This window comes from Dipodomys merriami, unplaced genomic scaffold (assembly GCF_024711535.1).
Source record: "Dipodomys merriami isolate MVZ:Mamm:240054 unplaced genomic scaffold, mDipMer1.0.p SCAF_19, whole genome shotgun sequence".
Lineage (NCBI taxonomy): Eukaryota > Metazoa > Chordata > Mammalia > Rodentia > Heteromyidae > Dipodomys > Dipodomys merriami.
This window is the reverse complement of record NW_027203270.1, coordinates 13,335,385-13,359,405: the sequence shown is the minus strand read 5'-3', so window position 1 is coordinate 13,359,405 and position 24,021 is coordinate 13,335,385. Positions and strand designations below refer to the sequence as shown.

Genomic DNA, 24,021 nt, shown 5'->3' with positions numbered 1-24,021 from the left:
TCTGTCTGATGAAAGCCCCCACCCCCATCTCCACTCCTGCTCCTAGGCAGGCTCTGGCACAAATCCCCGATCACAGTATCCAAAGCTGTAGCATCTTTCCTTCTTCCACACCCCACCCTTAACCTTAGGGTTCCCTCACTCATCTGCCTGGTTGGCAGTTTTATGACCCTGAGGTTGGAAAATGGCTGGTCTTCTGACCACGTATCTGCCACGCTTCTGCTTTAGTGGGAGCTCTGCAGTCTGTCTGGGAGGATGTTGGGTCCAACTTGGGGGAAATCACATAGGATCTAGAAACAAACCAGAGCCCTCCTGATGGGAACCACCCTTTCACCCTACATTGAATTCAGCAGTCTCCCTACACTGGAGTTATTTCCTCTCCTCAGTCACTAGGTTGGGCCTTTTTGTTCAAACCGCTTTTTTTTTTTTTTAATGTCTAAGCAGGTAATGACTCTTATAGACTGGCATGAATTAAGTTAGCTGTATTTTTTTCTGTCTACTATGCATTAATTGTTAAGGCCATGATGTTGCTTGTGGGTAGCCTTCTTCAGATAATCCCTGTGGGCATGGAGTTCCAGGGTCCTGGGGTTTCAAGAACTTCCTTCTTCTTGAAGTTGTCCCTGGCCTATTTTCATCCCAGGAAAGGAAATCTCTTGCATAAAACTCAAGAAGTCTGCTTGTTAGGGACAGAGAGGGCCCTGGAATATTTTCTCCCTAGATACTTAGTACTATGGCTCCCAGTTGCTGCCTGCCAGTGATTTCTTTGTCTGTTCCCTCAGGTTAAAGAGGAAGATAAAACTCTGTCAAAGCCTGGCCCTCCTGGCAAGGAGGAAGGGGCTGTAAGTGTTTCTCTGAGTGTGTGTGTGTGTGTGTGTGTGTGTGTGTATGTGTGTGTGTGTGTGTGTGTGTGTGTATATCTCCCCATCAGGCTGGGTTGGCTTTGCCTTGCCCCTGCTAGCCCAGTTTCATAGAATAGGCACCCACGCCCCTTCCTGTGTGGCATGGCTAGAGGGAATGCCAGGAAAGGGTAAAAAGTGCAGCGTGTATGGTGCCAGCCCTAGGTATGTGAAGGAGATGGGAAAGCTAAGATGCCTTGGGTCCACCCTTTAACCTCTCCCCAGCCCCGTGAGTGGTCTGCCTTTAGTTCTGGTTTCCTGGGCCCTTTGGGCAGGAGGGGCTAAGGTGGGCAAAGTCTCAGGTGGGGGAGCTCAGCTGTTGGGACTCTTCAGCCTGCACTGGGTGGCACAAGGCAAGGGCACAGAGGGATTCACTGCAGCTGCTGCATGTCTCTTCCAAGAGTCTGTCAGCTGCTTTGTATGCGACCTGGAGGCTGTGCAGCTGCCCTCTGCCCCCCAGCTCCACTCCTGACTGGGGGGATGAAAACCCTGAGTAAAGCTGGATTCTTGCAAGGCAAGCTCCTGAGGAGCTAGGACCAGAGGGGTGTTGCTAGAAGGGGGACTATAATTAGTGCAGGACTGATGTGCCCAGGATTCTGGGGTAAGCTAAAGCAAATGGTGGCTGTCCTGCCTGCCTCTACTTCCTTGGGTGATTTGATTAACGAAGCATGTGGCTTCCGCTAAGCCCAGCCTGTGATTTCAAAGGGATGTATTTGAGATGCACATTAAAGGAACCTTAGAACAGAATGAATTTTTTTGGGGGGGCAAAATTATTTGTAAAGTGCTTTAGAAGAGTGTCTGGCAAGGCAAAAGTACTGTGTGTTAGCAATTATGATCATCATCTTCTGTGAGGGGGGTGGGAGGAAAGAAGAGAGCCGGGAAGGGAACAGGACCCAGCAGTGAGGGCCATGGCCAGTTCTACAGTGCCTTAGCATGCCAATAAGCAATTCTTGGCCTTAGCGCCCTCCCTTTCCACCCCTGCAGCAGAGCACTGTGAGCTTCTTCTTTACAGTGAAGGCTTAGCTCTGCTCAGTAGGTAGGCAAGAGACAGCAGCTCCCAGGATTGCCACTCTGAACATCTTCCTGCATGCCAGCCTGTATTTCATGGCACCTACTGTTCACAATCATCATGGGGGGGACCCAGACTGGAACACAGCTTAGTTAGCAGCTGGGCAGTACCTGGCAGCAGGAACCCTTGGGTTGACCCTGTTCCCCTCATCCAGGCAATGTAGCTGGCTTTGCAGGAAACGCTGCCCTGCCATTAGCCAGCCTGGCCCTCCCAGTGGCAGTCTCTTGTGACCTTAAACAGTTCCCAGTGGAGAGTAGAGGAAGGGTGGGTTCCCTGGGTGGAGTGTGCCAGTATTTTCCAGTCAGCTCCTGGGTACCCAGAGGCTGGGAGGGCTGGTTGAGCTGATCCTTGCTTGAGGGTAAATAGAACTATGGTTATTTAAGTGCTTAATCCTTTGTGGCTGGAGCTGCCTCCTCTTCTCCCATCTTTCCACACATGTCCTCCAGGGACTAGGAAGTTTCTAAACCTTTTAAAGGGTTGCAGGAGGAGAAAGTACAGACAGGTTAAAGTGAAAGCTCCCTCTGCCAGCATTGTGTCTCCATAGCCTTTGTGAGTGTAGATGAAGGGGAGACCAAGGCCAAAGACCAGAGAAGCTGAGAGAAGGCTCAGCATGCCTTACAGCCAAGAGGAGCAAGCACCCTGGCCATTCCTCTCTTTACGATGAGCAGGCTCTGGGTCTGACTGCCTAGAAAACTAGATGATAGGGAGCAGGAAAGACAGAGGCAAAAAGCCTTGGAGTTAGGCCTTGGGTTAGTGGGAGGAACTGGCCATTTAACTCCTCCATGCTTCAGCTGTGCTGTCTGCCAACTGAAGGGATGGGATGGGGTTAGATTGAGTCTCGGTTGCTGCTCTGACATACAGCTAGTCACACTGGGGCGCTCCCAGATCTCTGTGCTGGCATCTCCCTGGGGATACACAAGTGTGCTTTTTTTGGGAATAAGAAACCAAATTCTTTGATCCCATTGTTGTATGTGGAAGGTGGAGAGAGGACTTCTCTGAGTGTTTGGTGGGTGAATGGAGATGAGAGGTTATACACCCACTCTTACACCCTATGCATGGGGTGGGCAGGGATGCAGATTGGTGCTAATATCTATCTATCTTTGTGTGACTATAGCTAGAGGGCAGCTCCAAGGACAGAGGTGGCCCACGTACAAGTCCTCAGCCTGCTACCAGTCCCATACCCCCAGAGACTCCCCAGAGAGCCAAGAGCCCTGAACCTCTACTCACCATGAATGGCGTGGGGGCTACCTCAGCAGAAGGCCCAAGCGAGGATGCCCAGGGCCTGTCCCGCAAGCGAGTGGCGAATGCAGTGAGGAAGGTGGTGAGCAAGGTGCTGCCTGGTGAGGAGCCTGGCAGTGCCAAGGAGCCTCCAGGACGAGGGGCCAAGTCCCCCGAGCACCCAGCTCGAGGCAAGAAGGGAGAAAAAGCAGCCTCTAGTCCCAAGCCTCCTCCACCACCACCTCCTCCTGCCCCTGCTCCACCAAAACATGAGGCAAAGAAGGAAGCAGCCAAGGATGAACTCTCCGTGGGCCTGCGAAGCCTGATGTCTCGGGGCCGAGGCAAGGACCATAAACCCCGTGGCAAACAGTCACCTGGGAAGGGGGAAAAGTCCCCCAGCCAGGAGCCAGGCTCCTTGGGGAAACCAGGCTCCCCAAATATGGTGGACTCCCCTGAGAAAACAATATCCCCAGCCAAGCCTGAAACTTCAAAGAAGCCGGGCTCCCCAGCTCCATCACAAGAGCTGGCAGACCCAGGTTCTGCTCGCCTGAAGTTGAACCTCACTGGAGAGCAGCAGGCCAAGTCACCAATCCCTGGCGTGCAACAGGAGGTACCCAAGTGTGCCACTAACTTCCTCTGCCCAAGGACCATGCACCCTCACAGCCTGCTTCCCCAAGCCTCAAGGAACCTCGCATGCCTGAGGCTTGTCCAGGGCCACATGTCCATGCAGGACTGCATGACTTGCCTTAACTGAATGCCAGAGGCCATGGTGGCCTGGGATGTGGCCCAGTGGCTGGGATGGGAAATGCTAACCAGCATGTTACAAAAACTTGCCATGGGGGAGGGTGGGGGCAAGAACAGGAGGGGAATGAGGCTTGGTCCTCAGCTACATGATGCCATCTTGAGGCCCCAGATTCCAAGCTGAAGGTCAGAGTCTTAGCAGATCAGAGTGGAGTGGAAGAGGTTTCCTGAAATCTGGGCTCACATCTCTAGCCCCTCATCCCTGTGAAACCTCAGTAAGATCCATCCCTGTCAAATGGGGTTAATGCATATTTCACAGTCCCTTCTCTGAAGTCCTGGGAGCAGAGAAGTATTTTGGAAATTAGTAATTTTTACATTTAGAACTTTATACATGATGCATAATGAGCTGCAACCTGTTACAAATACATGAGTAGTTTCAGAGCAAATCTATGAGTATTCCCACTGCAGGATAGCTAAGAAAAATCTTTTCTTTCTTTTGTTTTTGTTTTTTTCCCTACTGGGATTTGAACTCAAGACTTTGTGCTTGATAAGCAAACATTCTGCAACTTGAGTTATTTCCCCCAGCCCAAGAAAAAAAATCATTGTTTGGGAGACTGGATTTTGGAGTTGCGAATAAGGAGTAATACTTGCTTTGAAGGGTTGCTATGAAGATTAGAAATTGATGCACCAGGTTATGCTCTAAGCCTGGTCCCTGGCCGCACATGCCCATAAATGATAGTGTTCATAGTGATGCTAATGGCAGTGAATACCGTTATTACCTCCTTCAGGCCTGGCCTGCATGTCCCCCTCTGGCAGCTGGACTTTTGTGGAGCCCTATGCCTGGATGACAAATAGGCACAAAAGAGTCTTTTTGTATCTGGGGCTACTCAGAAGTGCCCTCTAGGTAAGGCAGGGGCAGAGATGGGAGACCATCAGTGCCCAGCCCTTTACCTGGGAAGGTAACGCTTATGTCACTGATTGGCTAATGTCACTAATGTCCTTGAATTGGGCACCGTTCAAGTTTTCTTATTTTGTGAACTTTGCTGCGCCACCCTCCCCCAAGTGCACGTGTGTGTGTGTGTGTGTGTGTGTGTGTGTGTGTGTGTGTGTGTGTGTGTGTGTGTGTGTGTGTGTGTGTGTGTGTGTGTGTGTGTTGGGAGAGACTTGAAGTGTCATCCCTGCTTATGGTTAGAATGATAGGGTTCAAGAGGAATACTGTGGGCACAGCCTTGAGTATTGTTGATTACTTCCTCCTAGGAGTCAGAGTCCCTGAGTCTGCCTTACTCCCATTCTTCTTGGGCACTGCAGGACTTAGAGAAAAGCCAGCTGCCACTCTCTACCCTCTTGGCCTACTCTGAGTCAGGGCAGGGAACGTTCCTTGCACATGGGAGTTGGCAGGGGTATTCTGGCTGAATGGGCAGGGCAGGGGCCCAACTTTGGTCCCTCAAGAGAGCCTATAAGTAGCTAGGGAGTGTCATGTGACAGTCCTGGGCTGCACCCTCCCCCCTCTGGTTCCCTGTCCCTCCTCCTTGGGCCATGCCCTGATCTGGACTCTAGTCACCTGTCACCTGAGCCTGGGGTAGGGGCTAGAAGGTACATGGATTAGCAGGGCCATTTATTGATCTTATGGTTAGGATGGTAGGAAGAAATAATCCTAGCACTTTCAGGCACCTGTTCTTTTTACTCATCTGCTAGTTTCAAAACTTAAATTGCCACCTGGCTTGTCTCCCTTGCCTTGCTCCTCTTCCCCAGTGGCTTTTGGGCTAGGAGCTTGGCATGTAGTTTGTTCCCACACTTCCCCAGACCAGGACTAATAGTGGTTTAACCTTTAGGCAGGAGCTGCCCCTGAGGTCCAGCTGAGCCCCGCGGAGGAGGCCCACCAACGGCTTGAGAGGATCTTCACAGCTTCTGTAATGCCACTTCTCTTGTGTGTGGGGTCCCCAGGCTCTGGCTCTCCCAGGCTGGAGGCTGGGCTATGTGTCTGTGGGTAGGAAATCCCAGGCTGGAGGGAAGGCATCATGGTGGTCTGTGGGGGCCCCATGATAGCTCTGTGGAAGACTGTTCCTCTGAAGAACCCAGAGTCCCGTGCACATGGAAGGTGCTCTTCCTGACTGGGGAGCCAGTCCCCTTCCCTGGCTCTGTTCTCCTGCCTCTAGGGCATATATTGGTGGTAGGGCCAGGTGGGTGGCAAGGGCCATTGTGATACCCTAGCTCTCCAGATCTAGGGGAACCTATTATCCTAGGCCTTTGAGTGCTTTAAACAGACAGAGAGATCAAGACTGGCCCCAGGGCCTGCCCACAGTACTTTGGCTCTCTCACAGTTGGCAGGTGGCCCCTTTTCACATTACTCTGGCTCTCATACATTTGAGCCTGGATAGGATGATCCCTCCCTTGCCATGAGGCTAGTGTGCCTTCTTGGGCACAGCAGGAGTTGCACAGGGGTATAATGGAGGGCCGAGGAAGGTGTTCTAGACTTGGGCCTTTAGTGGCCTTGTCCTGTGAGGGTGCAAGAGTGAGCTCTGGAAGACAGTCCTTCCTTGGCCTGGGGAGTGGCAGCCCCTTGGGCATGCATTTGGAGGTGAGGGAGAACTCTTGGCCGGTACCTGGTGCCCACAGGGGAGCAGGGCTGAGGGGTACCCTGGAGATAAGGCGAGAATGTCCCAGGAAAACCAGGCCCTGGCTGTGGTGAGGTGGCAGACACATGGAAGAAAGAGCCTAATTCAGAATGGACCAGATGGCCAGCCCATGAGACACTGGCAGAGACAGAGTGGCACACCCCTGCCTGGGCATAGGGATGACTCCCAAGAGCCTCTTTTATGGGGTGGGGGAAGGGTTGTGGGAGCCAAGTGTCTCTTCTTTCTGGCCTGGCTTCTTCATGTGTGCAATTCTCCTGCCCAGGCCAGGTCAGGTCTGCCTAGAGGGCAATTCTCTCTTCTACTCTGCACCTTGGACAGCCGAAGAACGCCAGCCCATTGGCCAAGAAGTGCTTGCTGAGGGGGGCAAGCAAGTGTCTGCTTATCTTCACCCCTCTTCTCTCTCTTTTCTTTGTTTGCTGCCGGTAGCTGGACCCTGAGGCCGCCTCTCCTGCCCACAGCCAGGTAGGGTGCTCCTGCCCCCTTCAGGAGCCCCCCGATTCCTCCAGTGACCACCCACTGCCCCTGGCCTGTACCTGGGCTGGCGTCTGTGCTCGGGCCTCCTGCTGGAGTGTAAGGCCTCTTTCCCCTCCAGGCTCCTGCCTCCTGTCTGGGGGACCCCCAAGGGAGGCAGTGCCAGGAGCTAATTTGGTGCAACTCTACCAGACCCCAAGGGAGAATCACTGATTGACTTCTCAGGATTCTCAGCTATTGGAGCCCAAGGGCCAGCTGAGTTCTAGGTGTCAGAGCCCTACTCACTTTGGATGGGGGATGTGGATGGGGGGAGCAAAAAAGGCCATTCACGTCTTTTCCCTAGACTGAGCCTATAGATAAGAAGGTCTTTGTCTCCACCTCCTGGCCAGTAAGAGAAGCCTGTTTGCAGATTAGCTCCTAAATTAGTGACAGGCCATTCGTTATTCTTTGGTGCCACCCCCAATACTTAACCAATAGATCCTGCCTACTTGTGACAAAGATTTTTTTACCTGTCATACATAATTTGAAGAGACTAAAATATTGTAAAATATTGTAGTTTTTGGTAGTTATATTTCCTTTTTTTACTTGTCCTGGGGCCTGAACTCAGGGCCAAAGCTCTGTTCCTGAGCTTCTTTTTTGCTCAAGGCTAGTACTCGACCACTTGAGGCACAGCGTCACTTCCATCTTTTTCTGTTTATGTAGTACTGAGGAATCGAACCCAGGGTTTCATGCTAGGCAAGCACTCTACCACTAAGCCACATTCCCAGCCCTCCATTTATTTTTTAGGAGTAGAACACAGGCCTCTTGTTTGCTAGGCAAGCACTCTATTGAGCCAACACACCTCAGCCATTCTTTGCTTTCTTATTTTTGGGTTACAGTCATGCTTTTTTGCCTGGGACCATAATCCTCCTACTTATGTTTCTCTGTGTTGCGATTATCACAGGCACAGGACATTGCACCCAGCTATTAGTTGAGATCCAGGTTACACTAATTTTTTTCCTAGGATGGCTCCAACTGTGACCCTGAGTAGCTAGGATTACAGGTGTGAGGTTTTTCTTTTCTTGTTTTCCCTCCCTCTCTCCCTCCCTCCCTCCCTCCCTTCCTTTCTTCCTTCCTTCCTTCCTTCCTTCCTTTCTTCCTTCCTTCCTCCCTCCCTCCCTCCCTTCCTTCCTTCCTTTCTTCCTCTCGTTTCCTCTCGTTTTCTCTCTTTCTCTTTTTTCTCTCTCCTCTTTCTTTCTTTTTCTTTTCCTTCCTTTCTCTCTTTTTTCTTTCTCTTCCTCTTTCCCGCCCTCCCTCCCCTCTTTCTTTTCTCTCTCTTCTTTCTTTCCCTCTCTTTTCTCCCTCTTTTTCTTTCTTTTCTTTTCCTTTCTGCCAGTACTAGGGCTTGAACTCAGGGCCTAAGTACCATCCTGAGCTTTTTATTTTTGTTCAAAACTAGTGCTCTACCACTTGAGCCATTTCTAGCTGTTTGGTAATTCACTGGAGATGAGTCTCATGAGCTTTCCTGCTCAGTCTTGCTTTGAACTGTGGTCCTCAGGTCTCAACTTCCTGAGATTATAAATATGAACCATCAGCATAGGGCATATTCATTTTTTTTGAGATCGGGTCTTACTACATAGCTCAGTCTAGTCTCAAACTTGCCTCTTGCCTCAGCCTCTTGAGTGCTAAGATTATAGGTGAGCACCACCATGCCTAGCCTCACTTTCATTTCTTTAAAAAAAAAAAAAAAGACACAAAACGTGTCCTTTTAAATAACCTCACTTTAACAAATCAAACATTGTTGGTCCTGGTGTGATCATCCTATTTGAAGGACAGTTTTCCTAGGATTTCAGAGGTCTGGGCACACTGGTGTGGCCAGTTGGAGAAACAGTGGTCTATGGCACAGGATTTATCCAAAGCCAGAATCCAACCTTGGAGTAGCACCCAGATCTCCTTTTCCTTGGAGTAGGACCTAGATGTCCTTTTCATTCAAATCCAAATAATATGACATACAATACTTATTCATGTCCTACAGAACATACAGTACTTCTGATTGTGTTTCCCATTCTTTCCTGATCTCTCACACAGGAGTCAGTGTCACAAAGCAGTGCCTAGATGTTGTCCTTGGCTCTCATGAAAAAGGGACCCTAGGGTGAGGGACTCAGAGGTTCCCAGCTGGGGACCCTCAGAGAAAGTGTAGAGGGCATTGCTATCCTGTGAACTGATCTGTGCTTCTGAAGTGGCCAGCTTGCCCCCCAGGAACCACAAAGTAGACTTGCTGCCATTTTGCCGATATCTGGCAAGGGAGCACATAGGCCAAGGTAGTGGAGGCCCCTCTATCCTTCTTACGGGATACTAGATCTTGTAGCCCCATATCTTAACAGTGCCCATAAATGCTTGCTTCTGATTGATGGCCACCTGGGGCTCCTGGGGGCTCCCACCCCCTTGACATCCATTCCTGGGCCCTTCTGTATGACATGTAAGTTCCTCCCTCTGGCTTTTCCCCTCCCTCATATCTTCCCCAACATTGTCCCCCATGATGTCTTGTGTCCTTAAACTTGCAGCATTAGCATATCCATCTTCAAGCCTGGGTCTTGCTGACCATGGCATGGAGGAGGAGCAGGGAAGATGGCACGTAGAGTTAGGTACTGTCCCTTTGCCCACATAGAGCATCTTCAGAGGCCAGACCTCAGGACCCACCTAGCATTCCAAACTACAAAGTCCTAGTATTATACTTCCCTGCTCCTGTCTAAAAAGAGCTTGGTGGAGGAGAGCTATCATTTGGCATGGAAGGACTGGTGCCTGTGGCCCAGGGATTAGGGTTTGGGCTAAGGACACTGGCTCCACAGGCTTGGCAGGGAAGAAGGGTAGAGGACAGCTGGAGTTAGGTTCCTGGCGATTTTCTTTCCTGGAGATTGATGTCTCTCTTAGGCACAAGCTGCCTGTGTCCCTGTCCTTCCAGACCCTCGATGCTGGTATGGTACCTAGTCTTGTCTCTGTCCTCTGGGATCCTTAGCTCTACCACTGCCTCCTAGCTTCCCCATCCTCCTTCCCTGATACCTATGATGTCCCTGTGTGTGTCAACCTCTTAACTGTTTCCTTTGCCCAGTGTTAGATCTTGGATTCCCCTTCCTTTCCCTCTTTGCTCTGCTTTCCTTGTCTCTGCCTTCTAGAGCCTGCTCTGACTATAAATTCTTCCCCTCCCTCTGATAGGCCAAGACAGAAGAGCAGATCGCAGCTGAAGAGGCCTGGTATGAGACCGAGAAGGTGTGGCTGGTTCATAAAGATGGCTTCTCCCTGGGTGAGTCTCAGAGGGTCAGGGACAGATGTAGGGACCATGGATACTCAGAAGCTGCCTCTGTGTCTGTTGAGGGCCAGAGTAAGCAAAGAGAGGCTTGTGATCTGGTGGGGAGGATGGCAGGACAAAGGGCCCAAGTAGTTGCAGCGGCTTCCCAAGACAATGACCAACTGTGTCCGCGCTCCGCAGCCAGTCAGCTCAAATCAGAGGAGCTCAGCTTACCTGAGGGGAAGGTGCGTGTGAAGCTAGACCATGATGGAGCCATCCTGGATGTGGATGAGGATGACATAGAGAAGGTGAGCAGGAAGCTGCTGGAGGTCATGGGAGGATGGGGGCAGAGCAGGTTTGTCCTCTGCAGTGGACACAGGTTCTGCTTCTTCCCTATCCATCTGTCTGTCCTTCTGTCCAGGCGAATGCTCCTTCCTGCGACCGTCTAGAAGACCTGACCTCGCTGATGTACCTCAATGAGTCCAGCGTCCTGCACACACTGCGGCAGCGCTATGGCGCTAGCCTGCTGCACACCTATGCCGGCCCCAGCCTGCTCGTCCTCAGCCCCCGAGGGGCCCCTGCCGTGTACTCGGAGAAGGTGTGGTCTCTAGGCTACTCTGCTGACTTCTGGACCCACCTATCTGTACTCACTGGACCTTCCCTGCTTCTCTTCTCTGGGACTCCCCACCCTCACAGTTGACCTTGGGAAGAGGAGCAGGAGTAGGGTAGAAGGACTTCTTGCAACCTTTAATGGAGTCCAGCACTTGGCTAGTATTTGCATTTCCTCAGAATTCCTTTTACCCCCAGTATGAAAGTCTAGAAAAATGTGAACCCTGCAGGTGAGATCCAGGTGCCACCAGCTAAGCCCCTCCCCCTTCCCTGTCTGTCTTCTGCTCAAGGTGATGCACATGTTCAAGGGGTGTCGGCGGGAGGACATGGCACCCCACATCTATGCTGTGGCCCAGACTGCATACAGGGCGATGTTGATGAGCCGACAGGACCAGTCTATTGTCCTCTTGGGCAGTAGTGGCAGTGGCAAGACCACCAGCTGCCAGCATCTGGTGCAATACCTGGCCACTATCGCTGGCACCAGTGGGAACAAAGTGTTTTCTGGTAAGGCAAAGGCAACAGGGAAAACTGAGAATGGGATGGGGAGGGACGAGAGGTCTCTCTGAGGTGCCAGTTCTTTTTCTCCCCTTGAAGCCTCTTTGTCCATGGGCAGTTCTGGTTTCAGTGACCCTTCATGCCTGTGGATTGCACAGCTATCCCTGGCTTTCCTAATGTCCTTTGGGCCTGTGTTCTGCAGTGGAGAAGTGGCAAGCTCTCTACACCCTCCTGGAAGCCTTTGGAAACAGCCCTACCATCATGAATGGCAATGCCACCCGCTTCTCTCAGATTCTCTCCCTGGACTTTGACCAGGCTGGCCAGGTGGCCTCAGCCTCCATTCAGGTGAGGGGGGGTACTGCCTAGGCCTAGGTAGTAGAGTTGGGCCCATGGTTTTTATACCCAAGAAATCAGTCACTCTCTGGGGTCTCCTGGGACTCCACTCTGATTAAATGGACTCATTACAGATGGTCCTGGATGAAGCTGTGTCACCATCCTGCCCTCCAGGCCTTCTGCCTAGCTCCCTTTTCCTTCCTGAACCTGGGGCTGTTTGATCACCCCAACCCCCTACTGCTGGAGTTCAATCTGTGCCCACTTTCTGGGATCCATGCTCAGGGCTTTCTTTCATGCTGTTATGAGCAGAGATCAGGCCAATCTCCCACCACACCAAATAAAATTCCTCACCACAGTTTTCCTTCACTCCAGGAAGGCTGGTATCTGGGCGCTGGGCAAGGTGGCAGGGCCCCATTCAGGAGCTGGGCCTGTCTTTCCTCTGGCTCTGGTTTCTGCCCTGTTTAACCCTGGGGTGACTTGGCCACCAACTGAGCACCTTGAGAATAAGATGTAGGCTTGGAGGATCAGACTTGGCTCCTCCTTTATGGAGTGGGAAGAGTTTGACCCACAGTACTGACCTTCCTTACTTCATCTGTGCTACAGACGATGCTTCTGGAGAAGCTGCGTGTGGCCAGACGCCCAGCCAGTGAGGCCACGTTCAATGTCTTCTATTACCTGCTGGCCTGTGTGGATGGCACCCTCAGGTGAGGCTGGACAGAGGGTGCAGTGAGGGGGTTCTGACCTAATTGCTGTCTGTGCTATATGCATTGCCTACTATGTGCCAGGCTCTGAGCTGGACCCTGGGAATGGCAATATGATTGAGATTCAGACCTTGTCTTACAGGAACTTTTTGATCATGGGTCTGGGGCCTTGCTGTATGGGAAGGAACTGATCCTTTCATATTTCCAGGGCCTTCCCAGGAATCTCTGTTACCCAGGAAGCTAGGTCTGGGAAAGAAAGCCCACCTAGAGTGCACATGGTGGGTGACTCTCCTGCAGTCACACAGCTAGTATGGACTGAGCTGGAGCCAAGAGCCAAACCTTCTCCAGTTCCCTCCAGTTGGCCTTTCTGGCCCTGTCAGCTGCCTTGCCATGCTGTTCCATTTACAACTTCCAACTTGCTATCTGTTCACTGGACAGTGATAAACGATAAGGCCAAATAGGCAGCCCCAGGCATTATCTTCTTTAGCCCTTCTCATAGCACAGGCCTAGTCTGTACCCATTACTGGCAGGTTTCCTGTACCTTTCCAGGGGATCTGCCTGAAGCCTTCCTCCACGGCCTCTCTGTTGCTCTGCATCAGAGGCACCTTGGCCAATTAGGAAAGGTGGCATAATGGGCCTGATAATCATGATGATGGGCAGCCAGAACTTAGAATCTGGAAGAAGGTTTATCTGTCTTCACTTTGGGCTAGAGATGGCCTTGGCCTGGGGACCAGGCCATGCTGATGTCTCATTTGTACCCCTAGGACAGAGCTCCACTTGAACCACTTGGCAGAGAACAATGTGTTTGGGATTGTGCCACTGGCCAAGGTGAGGGGCCTGTGGGACTGGGCACAGCCCTGGAACTTGGGGGTAGAAGTAGCTTCAATTGGCATGCAGTGCCCCAAAGGTGGCTTTACCTGTCCCTGCCCTCCCCAAGGGTCTAGCTATACAGGGACATGCTGGGAGAGAAGTCCCTCCCAGATCCAAAGCTAGCATATCCATCTACCCCTGTAGCCTGAGGAGAAGCAGAAGGCAGCTCAACAGTTCAGTAAGCTGCAGACAGCCATGAAGGTGCTGGCCATCTCCCCTGATGAGCAGAAGACCTGCTGGCTCATCCTGGCTGCCATCTACCACCTGGGGGCTGCAGGAGCCACCAAAGGTAACCTGTGGCCTACCTTGTCACCATGAGAACTTGCAGAGGCCCTGCCCACCTCTGATTTAGTCTTATCCCACATAGACTCAGCTGTTAGCAGACATTCAACTTTTGCTTGTATACCTTCTCAGCACCCCACCTCAGAATTGGAGAAGCATGACTGCCAATGAAGGCCAGAGGCCTGGCCTTAGCTGGCAGAACCAGGAACACTATGATGCATGGCAGATGGGATGTGGGTTGAAGGGAAAGGAAGGTATTCCCTTGGAGCAGCCCCTGGAATAACTCTCATTCTTGTTCCCTTCCTGACAGAGGCCCCTGAGGAGGAAGCGGGTAACTGATCTTGGCCCTCCTTGGGATGTAGGGACTGCTTGCCCTGTCCTGGTGTTTCCTTAGGCTTTCTGGGGACTTTTTCATTGCACAGAGGGACTGGTCTGGGCAGAAGCCCCAGGTTAAGGATGGAAGGGGAGCTTGTTGGCTGTAGGGCTTTCCATGTCCCCAGAAAAGCTGCTTTTCTTAATTGGTCTTGCACTGAGATCCTTGAGCTTTTAGGATGTCCCCAAATGATGGCTCATTTGGGACAATATGGGCTTGCTTCCTTCTTGGGGCTTCCTGAAGCCAGCTTCCCCCTTCTTCCCTTTTATTAGTTGGTTTGGTAATCATTGCTTTTCCTTTTGCATGTCAGGGTGGAGGCCTCTAGGGGGCACCTGGGACCGTGGTGTTGGATGGGCTGCAGCTTTGGTACTTGGGCTCTGGGGGCTTATGAATGGTTAAGGCTGCATCTAGCTTGGGAGCTTGGGAGAGCTGTTCCTTCCTCTGAGGTTGCATTAGAAGGTGGCAGTGTGAGCACCTCTTCACCCGTTTCCTCCAGCTTAGGATAAAGGGGATGCTGGCTCTGAACAGCACCTCAGGCTTTGGCTCTGTCTTCCTCTGGAATATGAAGGGATCCAGACTGCACAGCAGGTGGAGGGGTGGGGATGGGGTTAGCACTGATGGTGATGGGTGCATGGCAGAACCGTCATCTATGTATCTGACTCCTTGTGACTGCAAGTGGCACCCATACCAACAAGCAGCAGCTCTGGGTTAAAGTTCCTTCAGTGCTTGTGTGTGTGGGAGGGTGGACAGATGTGTGGCCGTGTTTTGTGTTTGTTTACCCTGAGGGGTACCTATACATCTATGACTGTAAGTGGAGCACTCTGGATATTGAGTAGTGTGGCTACCTCCTTAGAGAGTCCAATATTTTCCATGCTCTGTGTGTGTGTGTGTGTGTGTGTGTGTGTGTGTGTGTGTGTGTGTGTGTGTGTGTGTGTGTGTGTGTGTGTGTGTGTGTGTGTGTGTGTGTGTGTGTGTGTGTGTGTGTGTGTGTGTGTGTGTGTGTGTGTGTGTGTGTGTGTGTGTGTGTTAGAACATCTTTGCAGGTCTCTTTCTGTGTGTGTCAATGTATTGGCATCCACAAACATACTCTTAGAGCCTGTGAGTATGTGTCGGTGTCTCCAGAGCTGAATGTGTTATTTTCTTGTCTGCTCATCTTCATAAACCCCACCCCCCACAGTCCCTTCCTGAGGGCCTGGCAGGCTCAGTTGATGACTGTTTGCTAACACACTGTTTTTCTTTGCATGCTGCATGCTGGTCCTTTGCCTTACAGAAGCTGCTGAAGGTAAAACCTTGTTTCTTGTTAGCTTTCCCTAATTGCTGTGATTAGACTCATGTTGGCTGAGGCACATATGTCTGTGTGGGCTGTTCCTTTTCCCCTGTGGCCTTGTTGTCTCCCCACTGTTGAGTTATGGAGGTGTCTGTGGTCTCCCCTGGGGCAAGAGGAGGGAGGGGGGGGTCCTAATGCATCCAGGAAAGGGGCAGGCAAGGCTACTCTCTCATGCTGAGTCTTCCATAGGCACTTGTGGGTCTTGCTCTCATCCTGGGTGAGCCCACTTATCCTTTGACCTCGTCTTTTCCCAGCCCAAGTTGGGCATCCTTGGACAGAAGGGAGTTTTGAGGCTGACTGGGTGCCCTCTGGTGGCAGTTTGTGGAGTTACTGCTTCTTTTATTCTTTACACCAAGGGACACAGGAAATCCTGTGTCAGGGACAGCTAAGCCCATGTGGTGTCCTCAGGGCTGGGCTTTGCCTACAGAAGATATTTTCTCCCCAGTCCTGTGGGAGTGAGGGAGCCAAAGGCACACTGATCATCAGTCAGCCTAAGGAGAAAAACTCAAGATGCTAGATCCCTTTCTCCACCCCACAGCTGGGCGTAAGCAGTTTGCTCGCCATGAGTGGGCCCAGAAAGCTGCGTATCTGCTGGGCTGTAGCCTGGAGGAGCTGTCCTCAGCCATCTTCAAACACCAGCTCAAGGGTGGCACCCTGCAACGCTCTACCTCCTTCCGTCAGGGCCCTGAGGAGAGCAGCCTAGGAGAAGGCACAGGTACATCTCCCCCCCCCCTCCATCACCCCCCCATCCCCTGTAGTCCCCTTGCAGGTGGGTGGGATTTGGAGGCCTCACCTGGAGTTGGTTGCCATCCTGGAAGATGGGAGAGACTGTCTATGTGAATAGATGCTCTCATGGCAGCATCAGTGGGTGGGCCCAGTCCCAGGACCCCATTCCGACTAAATGGGTAGGAACTGTTTCAAGGTAGGGGAGTGGTCCAGGGGATAGGAGCTAGAGCTGATCTTTTTTTCCCACAGGGCCCAAACTAAGTGCTCTCGAGTGCCTAGAGGGCATGGCGTCTGGCCTCTACAGTGAGCTTTTTACCCTTCTCATCTCCTTGGTGAATAGGTGAGTGTCAAGCAGAACCCAGATTCTCCCCACTTCCCGCTTTGGCAAAGGTAGGTTGATGTCTTTGTGCCTGTTGGCTAAGGCAGGGCTATCCTCCACCAACAGAGGGCTCACTGTCTCTGTGGACAGTAAGGTAAGATACTCTCGCCTCACTGGGGCACAGCTTGGGCAGGGATGGGGATTTGCTGCATACCAGAGCCTGACCAATGGGACCCACTCTATGGTAGTGTTCTGGCCAGCTCTGACCCAGGCTTTCCCTATGAAGGGCTCTCAAGTCCAGCCAGCACTCGCTCTGCTCCATGATGATTGTGGACACACCAGGCTTCCAGAACCCTGAGCAGGGAGGGTCAACCCGTGGAGCCTCCTTTGAGGAGCTATGTCATAACTACGCTCAAGACCGGCTGCAGAGGCTCTTCCATGAACGTACTTTCGTGCAGGAGTTGGAAAGATACAAGGAGGTAGCTTCCATCTGGACCCTGCCTGTGCCCCACCCCAGCCTCACTTTCAAGGCCTCCCTAGAGGGGCTTCTGTGGATGTGGGAAGGCTGATCCTTCCTAGATCTCTACTCCCTCTTAGTTTCTGCCCTGCCCTACTTTTTAGAATGGTAATCTTGTCCTGCTCTTTGGCCTTGGTTACATTCTTACTTTATCAAGAATTTGCTCTTGGCTGGGTGCTAGTGGCTCATGCCTATAATCCTTGCTACTCAGGAGGCTGAGATCTGAGGATCATGGCTTGAGCCAGCCCTAACTGGAAAGTCCATGAGACTCTTATCTCTAATTAACCACCAGAAAACCAGAAGTAGAGCTGTGGCTCAAAGTAGTAGAGTGCTAGCCTTGAGCAAAAGAGCTCAGGGACAGTGCCCAAGCCCTGAGTTCAATCCCCAAGAACAACAGCAAAAAGAATTTGCTCTCCACAAACTTAAGTCATATTCAGGGTCCCTGGAAGTCCCTCTGTGCCTTCTGTCAACACCCTTCTGTGCTCTGAATGCCCAAGGTTCAGTTGATGCTTTCATGTGTATCTGGACCCAGACTCCCTTCTCTAGGGTTCCTTCTTCCTGATTGTTGGTTAGTGGTTGATTATTTAGAGCCCCTCCCTAAAAATGCATCCCAGATGAAAAAAGATCTAAAATCCTTCCTCACCTGAAATGAACCAAGGAGAGTGTTTATCTTGGATGATAAAAGACTCAGGAGGAACATGCCAGTTTTCTTCCCCTGTTCCAAGGATTATGGTGTGAAATTGAGAGTATTCTGCACTTCCTAATCAACCAATGTGAATAACAAGAGGAGATGACTTTGGATTAGTATAAAAAGAGGTTATGAGAATTTTAGCTATCCATAAATAGTGTGATAACTTGAGAGGTGGTGAGCAAGGGCTCTTTGCTCCTTGAAGGGATCCCTTGCATGGGATAGGAGGTTAGATTTGCTGTCCCCAGAAGGCCCTGTGTGACCTGTTCAAAGGGTTGTGCCTCATATATATCCCCATGCTCAATAATGCTCCACCTTCCTTCTTAGGAGAACATTGAGCTGGCATTTGACGACTTGGAGCCAGCCACAGACGACTCAGTGGCCACCATGGACCAGGCCTCCCACCAATCCCTGGTAGGAATGTGGGGGAGGTCTGGGCTGGCCTTGTTGGCTTCTTCTATACCTTTGCCTCTAATAAAGTCTTGGCACTGCTAGGACTGTCACTATGAGCCAAAGGAGGGCCCACAGTCAGGCCTAGACAGCATGGAGCATAGTGCTGTAGCACCCTGGCCCTCAGCACTCAGTCTGTCCAGAAAGGTGGCTTTATGACTGATGCAGTGTGCCTGTATTCCAGACAGTCAAACAGGAGGATGTCCCACTTTTTTTTAAGCCAGTTGAGGCTCAGGCTTGACTCTGTGAATGGCTGAACCATCAGTGTATCTTCTAGGAGCCCTGGTGTCTGCTTGGGAATGAGGATCTGGGCCCAGAGGACTTAGTCATTCATCCCCTCCCATTGTCCCTTACAAGAGGACTGAGGTAGCCTAGTGAGAAAGACAGCATCCTGCTGAAACAGGAAAGGAGTACCAGGCTTTAAAGTACCCTGGGAGAGGATGGGCATGGACATGAGCCTTCACCCCTCTACCTTAGGGGAAGAATGCTCCATCATTCTTTGGACTAGCATCTTGCACCCCCACCTTAGTGTCTGCTGAACATTTGGCATTTGGTGACTACTTCAATCCGAGGACTTGTACACAGTGCTTTAAAGCCAATGCTGCTTTTTGCTGCACTACTGAGCTTCCCACACTGCTTTGGACCTGCTTGGCTCTCCCTCTTCCCTGAAACAAGGCTCTGCTAGGCCAGCATGAGTAAAAGCATAAAGTGCTCAAGTTCTGCACCTCCCAAGGGAAGGTGGATTTCTTTTCTTGATACCTGGTCTTCCAGGACAGCCTCCCTTGAGAGCCCTTGCCATTCCCAGGAGATGGGAGGCGTTCATCCATGTGTCTTATGAGCAGCAGAGGGTGCGATATGTGTTGGGCTGGGGCATGGCCATCCTATCCCTTTGGTCTCCACTATTTGATGGGCTTTGGCATTAGGCACCACTTAGTGGCTTCATTGTCCTTCCTGCCATTCACCTCCAGCTGCTAGAGTACTGTAGATACTCTCACCCCCCAACCCCCTCCCCAGTTCTCAGTCATTTTTGCTTCCTTCTGGTAATCATGCCCATACCTTGGGCAGCTGGGGGGAGGAGATGCAGGTGGCTGGGGTCAGAGAGCAGGACAATAGCAGTTTTCTCATCTTCTTGTCTTCCAGTACCTAAAGGCCAAGGCATATAGTGAGTTCAGGCATTTTCTTCTTGCCCAAAGAAGACATGGAAATTGAATAGGGAAGACACATTCAGGCCAGATGTGGCCACATCTTGGTCTTTATGGGGTATAAGGAAACAGAATTCTACCTCTCTTGAGAACCCAAAGGGTCTACCAACATGAGATCTGTGTTTTCCAAGGACAGTAGTTGGCTACAGCTCATCGGTGCTTGTTCCCTTTGTCTTGCCCCTACCTCTGCCATTGGCCACTACCTCCATGGGGTCATTTGTTTCACAGTTCTGGCCCTTGAGTTGGACCCCTGCAGGGTTCCACCTGTGGGAATCTGGGCACAGTCTGGGTTCTCCAAGTTATCCCTTCAGCCATGATTAATTTAGAGCTTTCTTCAGGCTAGCCACACACAGTGCTCAAGGCCTTGTGTCCTTTAACCTGGTTCATCTCAGGCAGCGAAGATAATAGAGGGCTTCTTCCAAGTTCCTGGCACTTCTGAGGGAGGGAGGATGGGGGTAGAGTCTCTGGATTTGCTCAGTCTTTGCTGTCCTTGGATTTCATTCCCAGAAATTATTTGTTGTGGGCTCTCTGAACTCTCCATAGGCCTCTTTCCCCCTCATTGTCCACCTCCTCCACAAGGTGTCAGCAGTAAGCAGCAGTGAGCAGTGGCGGGTGCATGTGTGTTGATGGTGTATAGTTGGGGCTAGGGGCTCCTTTCCCACAGCTCCACATGGCAAGCCAGGATTTCTAACCTTCTTCACAGGTCCGTTCACTGGCCCATGCAGATGAGGCAAGGGGCCTGCTGTGGCTGCTGGAAGAGGAGGCACTGGTGCCGGGGGCCACTGAGGACACCCTCCTGGAGCGCCTTTTCTCTTATTACGGTCCTCAGGAAGGTGACAAAAAAGGTATTCCTCTCTTTCCTCAACAGAAGACCTATCTGTGTGGGTCCAAGAGGCACTGGGGGGGGGGGGCAGCCTCATTGAATCCCTAATCTTTGTGCCCTGAGCATCCATAAGTTGCTTTACCTCCCCACCTCCCTCCAGGCCAAAGCCCCCTTCTGCGCAGCAGCAAACCACATCATTTTCTCCTGGGCCACAGCCATGGCACCAACTGGGTGGAATACAATATGGCTGGCTGGCTGAGCTACACCAAGCAGAACCCAGCCACCCAGAATGCTTCTCGGCTCCTGCAGGATTCCCAAAAGTAAGGACATCACTCTCAGGTCTTGTCCCCACAATTGTTCTCTGCACTCCCTTCCCCTGGAGATGTCCCACAGGTTCTTACCAGCAAAGCAGACAGCCTGCAGTCTCTGAGAGGTAATGGCCAAGGCCAGCTGGTCTTGAGGGCACTAGGATGGCCTCTGTGTGGGAGACTGACATGGTTGGAGGCAACTCGTTTTCAATTCGGATGGCAACCTCATGCTTTGGAGAAGGCAGAAAGAGCCTTAGGAACCCCACAGTCAAGCCCTGCTCCCATAGCTTATGCCTGTAATCCTATCCTAGCTACTCAAGAGGGTGAGATCTGAAGATTGCAGTTCAAAGCCAACCAGCGCAGAAAAGCCTCTCAGACTCCTTTCTCTAGTTAACCAGCAAAAAACAAAGTGGGGCTGTGGCTCAAGTGATAGAGTATCAGCCTTTAGTGGAAAAGCCAAGTAAGAGCACAAGGCCCTGAGTTCAAGCTCCTGTAATGGTATGCTCCTGTAATGGTATGCATGTACACACACACACACACACACACACACACACACACACACACACACACACACACACACACACACACACACACACACACACACACACACACACACACACACACACACACACACACACACACACACACACACACACACACACACACACACACACACACACACACACCCTCTGTAGTTATCTGTAATGGTATGCTCCTGTAATGGTATGCATGTACACACACACACACATACATACACACACACACACACACACACACACACACACACACACACCCTCTGTAGTTATATCAGCCCTGTCACTCAATGATTTTATTGAGCATTTATTCTGTGACAGAGGCTGATAGATACTTAGCAAATAGAAGTGAAAACATTACAAATCTCTATCCCATGGAGTTTGTGTTCTAGTGAGGTAGAGAGATCATGAACAACAAATGAAACAAGAAGATTATATAGTATGTTAGCACATGGCAAACTCTATGTGAGAAAGCCTTCTGCCCTTTACCAAAACCCCAAGGGGTAGGAATGGATTGCCATCTACCCATCCCTACCTGCGCCTTGGCTTCTGCCCACCTCTTCCTACAGCATGAAAACTCACACCAAGTTCTCTGTCCTGTGTGGGATACAATGCCCTAGCCCAGATGACCCCGGCCTTTGGCTATAACCAGTGCTTTGGTACCTAGGAACTCGAAGAGGGCCTGCCCTTTTCTGTCCCACCAATGTGACTCTTCTCTTCTGTCCTCCTCGCTCTGACAGAAAGATCATCAGCAACCTGTTTCTGGGCCGGGCAGGCAGTGCCACTGTACTCTCGGGCTCTGTCGCAGGCCTGGAGGGTGGCTCACAGCTAGCCCTGCGCCGGGCCACCAGCATGAGGAAGACCTTCACCACAGGCATGGCAGCTGTCAAGAAGAAGTCCTTGTGCATCCAGATTAAGCTGCAGGTGGTGAGTCTCCAGCCAGGTTCTAGCTCCTGATACTTGGATACGACCCAAACCATTGAGTGCCTGCCTAGCGCTGACCACCTGCCTTAACTGTTACTAATGGAGTTGCCTGGGAGTGCCCAGCCCAGCCTCAGGAGGGCAGAGTTGACCAGACTCAGCATGTTCTGGCCCATGGTAGGCCACCTGCTATCCCATGAAGAGTAGCACTGCTGTCTCCAGTCCCTACTGGCCTGGCCTCAGGCCATCAGAGCTCACTGGGCGGGTGCTCCCTTCCCCTTTGGCAGGATGCCCTCATTGACACCATCAAGAGGTCCAAGATGCACTTTGTACACTGCTTCCTGCCTGTGGCTGAGGGCTGGGCCGGGGAACCTCGATCTGCCTCCTCACGCCGTGTAAGCAGCAGCAGCGAGCTAGACCTGCCCCCAGGAGACCCCTGCGAGGCTGGGCTCTTGCAGCTGGATGTGCCCCTACTCCGTGCCCAGCTCCGGGGCTCCCGAGTGCTTGATGCAATGCGCATGTACCGCCAAGGTGAGATACCTCAAACCCTGACACCTCTTTCCCAAAGCTGGCCCCACCCAGCCTCCCATATGGAGCCCAGAGAGCTAGAAGGTGCTGTGTCCTTCTTGTCTTGGGATTGGCTCTATGTCTCCTTCCCCATGCTCTTCTCTGCCATGGTGCTTCATATAGGATTTCTCTCCTCACCTCTCCCAACGCAACCTACCTTCCTTCCCTCCCCCTCTCTCCTGCCCACTTTCTTAGTCATGGGGCTTGAACTCAGGGCCTGGGCACTGTCCTTGAGCTTTATTTGCTCAAGGCTAATGCTATACCACTTTAAGCCACAGTGCCACTTCTCACTTTCTGGTGGCTAATTGGAGATAAGAGTCTCATGGACTTTGCCGTCTAGACTGGCTTTGAACCGCACTCTTCAGCTCTCTCAGCCTGAGTAGCTAGGATTATAAGTGTGAGCCACAGGTGCCCAACTCCATTCCTTTCTTTATTTCTCTCCATCCTGTGACCTCTCTCTTCCTCTCCTTTCCTCATTCAAGTTCTCTTCGTCCCCTTCCCTCTCCTCCCTACATGCTATCATTTGTTCCTACATCTCCCCCTAGTCCCTCCTCCCCAGTGTGCACAGATCTACTGCCCATGGCAGCAGACTCCGTGCCCTTTCAGTTCCATCTGCCCAGGGGGACACCAGGTGCTAAATCTCTCTGAAGTATTTAAGATTCCCAGGAAAGGTCACACAGACATTTTTATAGACCCAGCTAGAAGAAGTGATCAGAGATTACAGTGCTGGTACTTAGCATTCTCAGAGCCTTTACAGCTCCTTAGGCACTGTTCTCAACTCTTCTACCCACCTCATGAGGTAGAAACTATTATCTTCAAGTTAAGAGACTGAGACACAGAGAGGCTATGTTGTATGCCCTAAGTCACACAGCTCATAGGTAGCAGAGCTGGTTTCTGTCCAGGCAATCTGGCTCTAGAAGGCTTTTATTTGCCCAAGAAGTTAGGAGTTGCCAGGTGTCTGCTTTTTTCCCCCCTTAGCTTGAAGAGCAGCTGAGGTCTCACCCACCCACAGCCAGGTCCCCTTGAGAAATCCCCATGGGCAATGTCACTTTTCCTCAGCAGCTAAAGCCAGGAAGCAGGCTCCCTGCCCTGCTCTAAATAAATCATCGATCTGTCCCCACGTCTTGATATGGAGTTGGTGTTTATTATTTCAAAACCAGATTGTTACCGCTCTGAACCAAAATCAATGTGCTTTACTCAAACAAGCAGATCGATGAGGCCAGCAGCAGCAGGCCCGGTCTCCCCCACCCCCAGCCACCATCGATAGCACTGATGATTAATTAAGATGCCAGGCGTCCAGACCTGCTATCCCGGCCCATCAATTTAATTGCAATTCAGATACAATCAATAGCTCACTTTGTCTTGGCCCCTCAGCGGCCCCCGCCTCCTGTTTCAATTATCAGGCACATGCATCAGCCTCATCTCCCAGTTGGAGGGTTTCCCAGAGCTGGCTAGCCTGTGTGGCAGTGCGATCCCTGGGCTGGCTGTCAGCAGCCCAGGTGTGAAGTCCAGCCCTGCCTCAGCTGCAGCCTGGGAGACCTCAGCAAGGCTGTCTATCCCCTTCTAGGCCTCAGTTTCCTTGGATGACAGCTGAGGTGGACCTGGTCTAGACCCCTTTCTATTTTGAAATGCTATGACTCGATAGGAATGGACCTCTTGACCCTCCAACATGGACTCAGGGTGA

The 24,021-nt window shown here is 51.6% G+C and overlaps 1 protein-coding gene across 16 annotated transcripts in view; it reads left to right on the top strand.

Annotated features, from left to right (window-relative positions):
- Positions 1 to 24,021, top strand: part of Myo18a (myosin XVIIIA) — a 107,212-nt gene that overhangs the window by 51,178 nt on the left and 32,013 nt on the right. For 7 of the 16 annotated variants that reach the window (XM_070027358.1, XM_070027357.1, XM_070027350.1 and 4 more), the window contains exons 3-19: positions 6,984 to 7,127; positions 10,221 to 10,308; positions 10,495 to 10,601; positions 10,715 to 10,891; positions 11,193 to 11,406; positions 11,600 to 11,742; positions 12,334 to 12,434; positions 13,196 to 13,259; positions 13,446 to 13,590; positions 15,822 to 15,998; positions 16,259 to 16,349; positions 16,615 to 16,807; positions 17,861 to 17,947; positions 19,889 to 20,030; positions 20,169 to 20,328; positions 21,590 to 21,776; positions 22,058 to 22,301. In XM_070027358.1, coding sequence (XP_069883459.1) covers positions 6,984 to 7,127; positions 10,221 to 10,308; positions 10,495 to 10,601; positions 10,715 to 10,891; positions 11,193 to 11,406; positions 11,600 to 11,742; positions 12,334 to 12,434; positions 13,196 to 13,259; positions 13,446 to 13,590; positions 15,822 to 15,998; positions 16,259 to 16,349; positions 16,615 to 16,807; positions 17,861 to 17,947; positions 19,889 to 20,030; positions 20,169 to 20,328; positions 21,590 to 21,776; positions 22,058 to 22,301 — 2,464 coding nt within the window. Of the gene's footprint in view, positions 1 to 776; positions 837 to 3,076; positions 3,791 to 5,753; positions 5,832 to 6,983; positions 7,128 to 10,220; positions 10,309 to 10,494; positions 10,602 to 10,714; positions 10,892 to 11,192; positions 11,407 to 11,599; positions 11,743 to 12,333; positions 12,435 to 13,195; positions 13,260 to 13,445; positions 13,591 to 14,988; positions 15,239 to 15,821; positions 15,999 to 16,258; positions 16,350 to 16,614; positions 16,808 to 17,860; positions 17,948 to 19,888; positions 20,031 to 20,168; positions 20,329 to 21,589; positions 21,777 to 22,057; positions 22,302 to 24,021 lie in introns of those variants that run through there. The other 9 variants (XM_070027361.1, XM_070027362.1, XM_070027352.1 and 6 more) reach the window with 5 other exon arrangements.